The sequence below is a fragment of the Furipterus horrens genome, unplaced genomic scaffold (genome assembly GCF_987537825.1).
Source record: "Furipterus horrens unplaced genomic scaffold, mFurHor1.1.pri manual_scaffold_2, whole genome shotgun sequence".
Lineage (NCBI taxonomy): Eukaryota > Metazoa > Chordata > Mammalia > Chiroptera > Furipteridae > Furipterus > Furipterus horrens.
Window position 1 is genome coordinate 148,787,030 of NW_028327172.1, and position 3,191 is coordinate 148,790,220.

At 56.4% G+C, this 3,191-nt stretch overlaps 1 protein-coding gene across 1 annotated transcript; it reads left to right on the forward strand.

The window, feature by feature from the left end:
- The first annotated feature begins 304 nt into the window (after window positions 1-304).
- Window positions 305-2,255, forward strand: PTF1A (pancreas associated transcription factor 1a). Its single transcript, XM_090268035.1, has 2 exons — window positions 305-1,304; window positions 1,706-2,255. The coding sequence occupies exons 1-2, from the start codon at window positions 527-529 to the stop codon at window positions 1,906-1,908; spliced, it is 981 nt and encodes a 326-aa protein (XP_090124161.1). The 5' UTR covers window positions 305-526; the 3' UTR covers window positions 1,909-2,255.
- Window positions 2,256-3,191: the final 936 nt, after the last annotated feature.

Consider the following 3,191-nt stretch of genomic DNA (forward strand, 5'->3'; position numbering starts at 1 on the left):
AGGCGGCGAGAGCCGCAGGCTGCAGGTGCCGTTGGAGCAGTGTGCACTGCAGGCACTTGCCAGAGTAAAGGGTCGGCAGGAGCAGTGGGGGCCCAGGCAGCATAGACTCCGCCTCCTTTCCGCCCCAGGAGCTCCCAACCCTAGGAGAGCCTCTCCTGTCCCCTTGGCGCCGCGGGCCGCTCTCCCTGCCCCTCCCAACCGGCTCGGTGATTGGCTGGAGCCTCAGGTCCCTGGCACGCGCCTGTGGATGTAGTTATAAGAATCCTCGCGTGCCGGCCCTCAGCTGCAGCAAGTCGGCCTCAGCCCTCCCCAGCGTAGCGCGGGCGCCGCCAGAGCGCAGAGGACGCGGACACTCCAGGGAGGCCAGGGGCGGGGAGCCTGCGTGCCGTGCCCACTGCCTCCAGCTCAAGAAGCCAGGAAGCAGGGAGAGAAGGGGCTGCCAGAGAAGCAAAAACTGCCACATCAAACTTCCAGAGAACCACCTCAGGCTACCAGCCCCTCCCTCGAGCCCGCGGCGGCTCAGAGCATGGACGCGGTGCTGCTAGAGCACTTCCCCGGGGGCTTTGACGCCTTCCCGTCTCCTTACTTTGATGAGGAGGACTTCTTCACCGACCAGTCCTCTCGGGACCCTCTGGAGGATGGCGATGAGCTGCTGGCTGACGAGCAGACCGAGGTGGAGTTCCTCAGCCATCAGCTGCACGAGTACTGCTACCGCGACGGGGCGTGCCTGCTGCTGCAATCCGCTCCCTCGGCCGCCCCGCACGCACTTGCCCCGCCGCCGTCAGGGGGATCCGGCGAGCCGGACGACGGTGGCAGTGGTTACTGCTGCGAGGCGGGGGTGCCCCCCGGAGGCTTTCCCTACTCACCGGGCTCGCCTCCCTCTTGCCTGGCCTACTCCTGCGCGGGGGCTGCCGTGCTGTCCCCGGGGGCCCGGCTGCGGGGCTTGAGCGGGGCGGCGGCGGTAGCGCGGCGGAGAAGACGGGTGCGCTCGGAGGCGGAGCTGCAGCAGCTGCGACAGGCAGCTAACGTGCGCGAGCGGCGACGCATGCAGTCCATCAACGACGCCTTCGAGGGGCTGCGCTCTCACATCCCCACTCTGCCCTACGAAAAGCGCCTTTCCAAGGTGGATACGCTGCGCCTGGCCATCGGCTACATCAACTTCCTTAGCGAGTTGGTGCAGGCCGACTTGCCACTGCGCGGCGGCGGCGCGGGCGGTGGCCGGGGGTCTGGCGGTGGGGGACGCCTGGGCGGAGACAGCCCGGGCAGTCAGGCCCAGAAAGTCATCATCTGCCATCGGGGCACCCGTAAGTGCGTTCGCATTCCAGCTCAGGGAGACAGGGACGGGTGCGGGAAGGCCTTGGAGGGGCTGGGTGAAGAGACTGACAAGCTCACCAACGGATGGACAGATGGTCCATGGGGCACCGGCGACCTTGAGCGCGAGTTGGAGTTTCTTAGGTCCCTCCCCCCCCCCGCCCGCCACTTTAACCTTGGCTCAGAGGGCACACGATCCTGATGCACATGTAGCTCCTGGGATTCCGGGGGAAGGGCGCTGGGGGCTTGCCGAGTGGAGGAAAAGGGTCATTCTAATGAAACATAAGACGCCTATTCTGTCGAGGCACCCGGGAGTAGACCCTACAGCACTGGAGGGCTCCGCTGGGAATAGAGTTGGACATTCACCTTCTGTTTTCTCTTCTCACACGTTTAGGGTCCCCCTCCCCCAGCGACCCGGATTATGGCCTCCCTCCCCTCGCAGGACACTCTCTCTCGTGGACTGATGAAAAACAACTCAAAGAACAAAATATTATCCGAACAGCCAAAGTGTGGACCCCAGAGGACCCTAGAAAACTCAACAGCAAATCTTCCTTCAACAACATAGAAAACGAACCGCCATTTGAGTTTGTGTCCTGAGAAATCCCAGACTCGCCTGAGGATGTGATTATGTCTCTGTGCATATGGTACATGTAAATATCTATAATATAAATGTAATTTAAGAATCACATTTTTCTAATGGCAATCAATTGTTTGTTATTTATCTATTTATTATACTGTCAACGTAATGAAATAGATTTTCTTTTAAAATATATAATTTATATAATTTATCTTGATTCTCTAAAAATATGCAATAGCCTATGATTCCTCCCAGCACCTTTGGCAGACCGTTGCTGGAAGAACTCTGTCCAGGAAACTTCGTGCTAATTTATTGCAAGATAATGATTTATTTCTAAGCGATGTTAATAAATGCTGTTTACACTTTTTCCAATAGTTATTTGTTTAATATCTGATGGGGGTAGCCATATCTCTAAAAAGAATAATTAACTTACCCTGTAAAAGATAACCAAACAAGAGGCTCGAAATGTAGCTATCTAGTAAGAAACCACATTTTAATGAGATTTAGCTGAAAGGAAGTGGGGTGGAGAATTAGACCCCAACTCTCTAAGAGCGCCATCTCCCGCATTACCTGACCTAAAGAGCGCCTTTTGCCTGTATTTTTATCTTACCCTTCAGATACTGTATGAGGCAAGTAAATCATGATGTATTTGTTCCCATTATTCAGAGGGAAATGCTGAAGCTCAGGGACGATGTTTGACTTATCCAAGGTCACCCCTACCCTGTCTAATCCAATCATAGTGTATAAACTGAATTCGCTGTGTACGGTGGGAACAGGACCTAGTTTCTGGCTTGGCCGTTGAAAAGAGTCTTTCTGCTGGACTGAGGAGAAAGGGTTCTTCTTGAGCTTCCCTGTGGCTATCCCTTCTGCAGCTGCAGCGTCGGGTACATGGAACTTAGACGTATTCCTCTTAAAGGAGATGGGACAGGCGACTGTGGTGCTGAGGTCGGGAGGCCCCTCAGATGCCTCCCAACAACATCCAGGGTCTTTTAAGTAAAGCGAGAAGGAGCATGCCCTCTTCCTCAGCCACTTATGCAACTGCGTTATTTCTAAAATTGACAGCCTTCTGCCTCCAACAGAATTGCAGCCTTCCTTGGCAACCAGCCTGGCCTGGGAGGAAGACGAGCCTCCAGTGGAGGGCGTTAGACCGCCCCCTAGCGACCGGGAAAGGCTCGAGGGCGCGGCCAGGATCACCTTGCCGGAAAGCTTTGGAAAACTCCGGCTGCGGTGCGTCTAGTTTGCGGCAACCCGCGCCTCCTCGGCCCTCGGAGCGCCTTCCCACGTGGGCCCAGGCTCGGGCTTG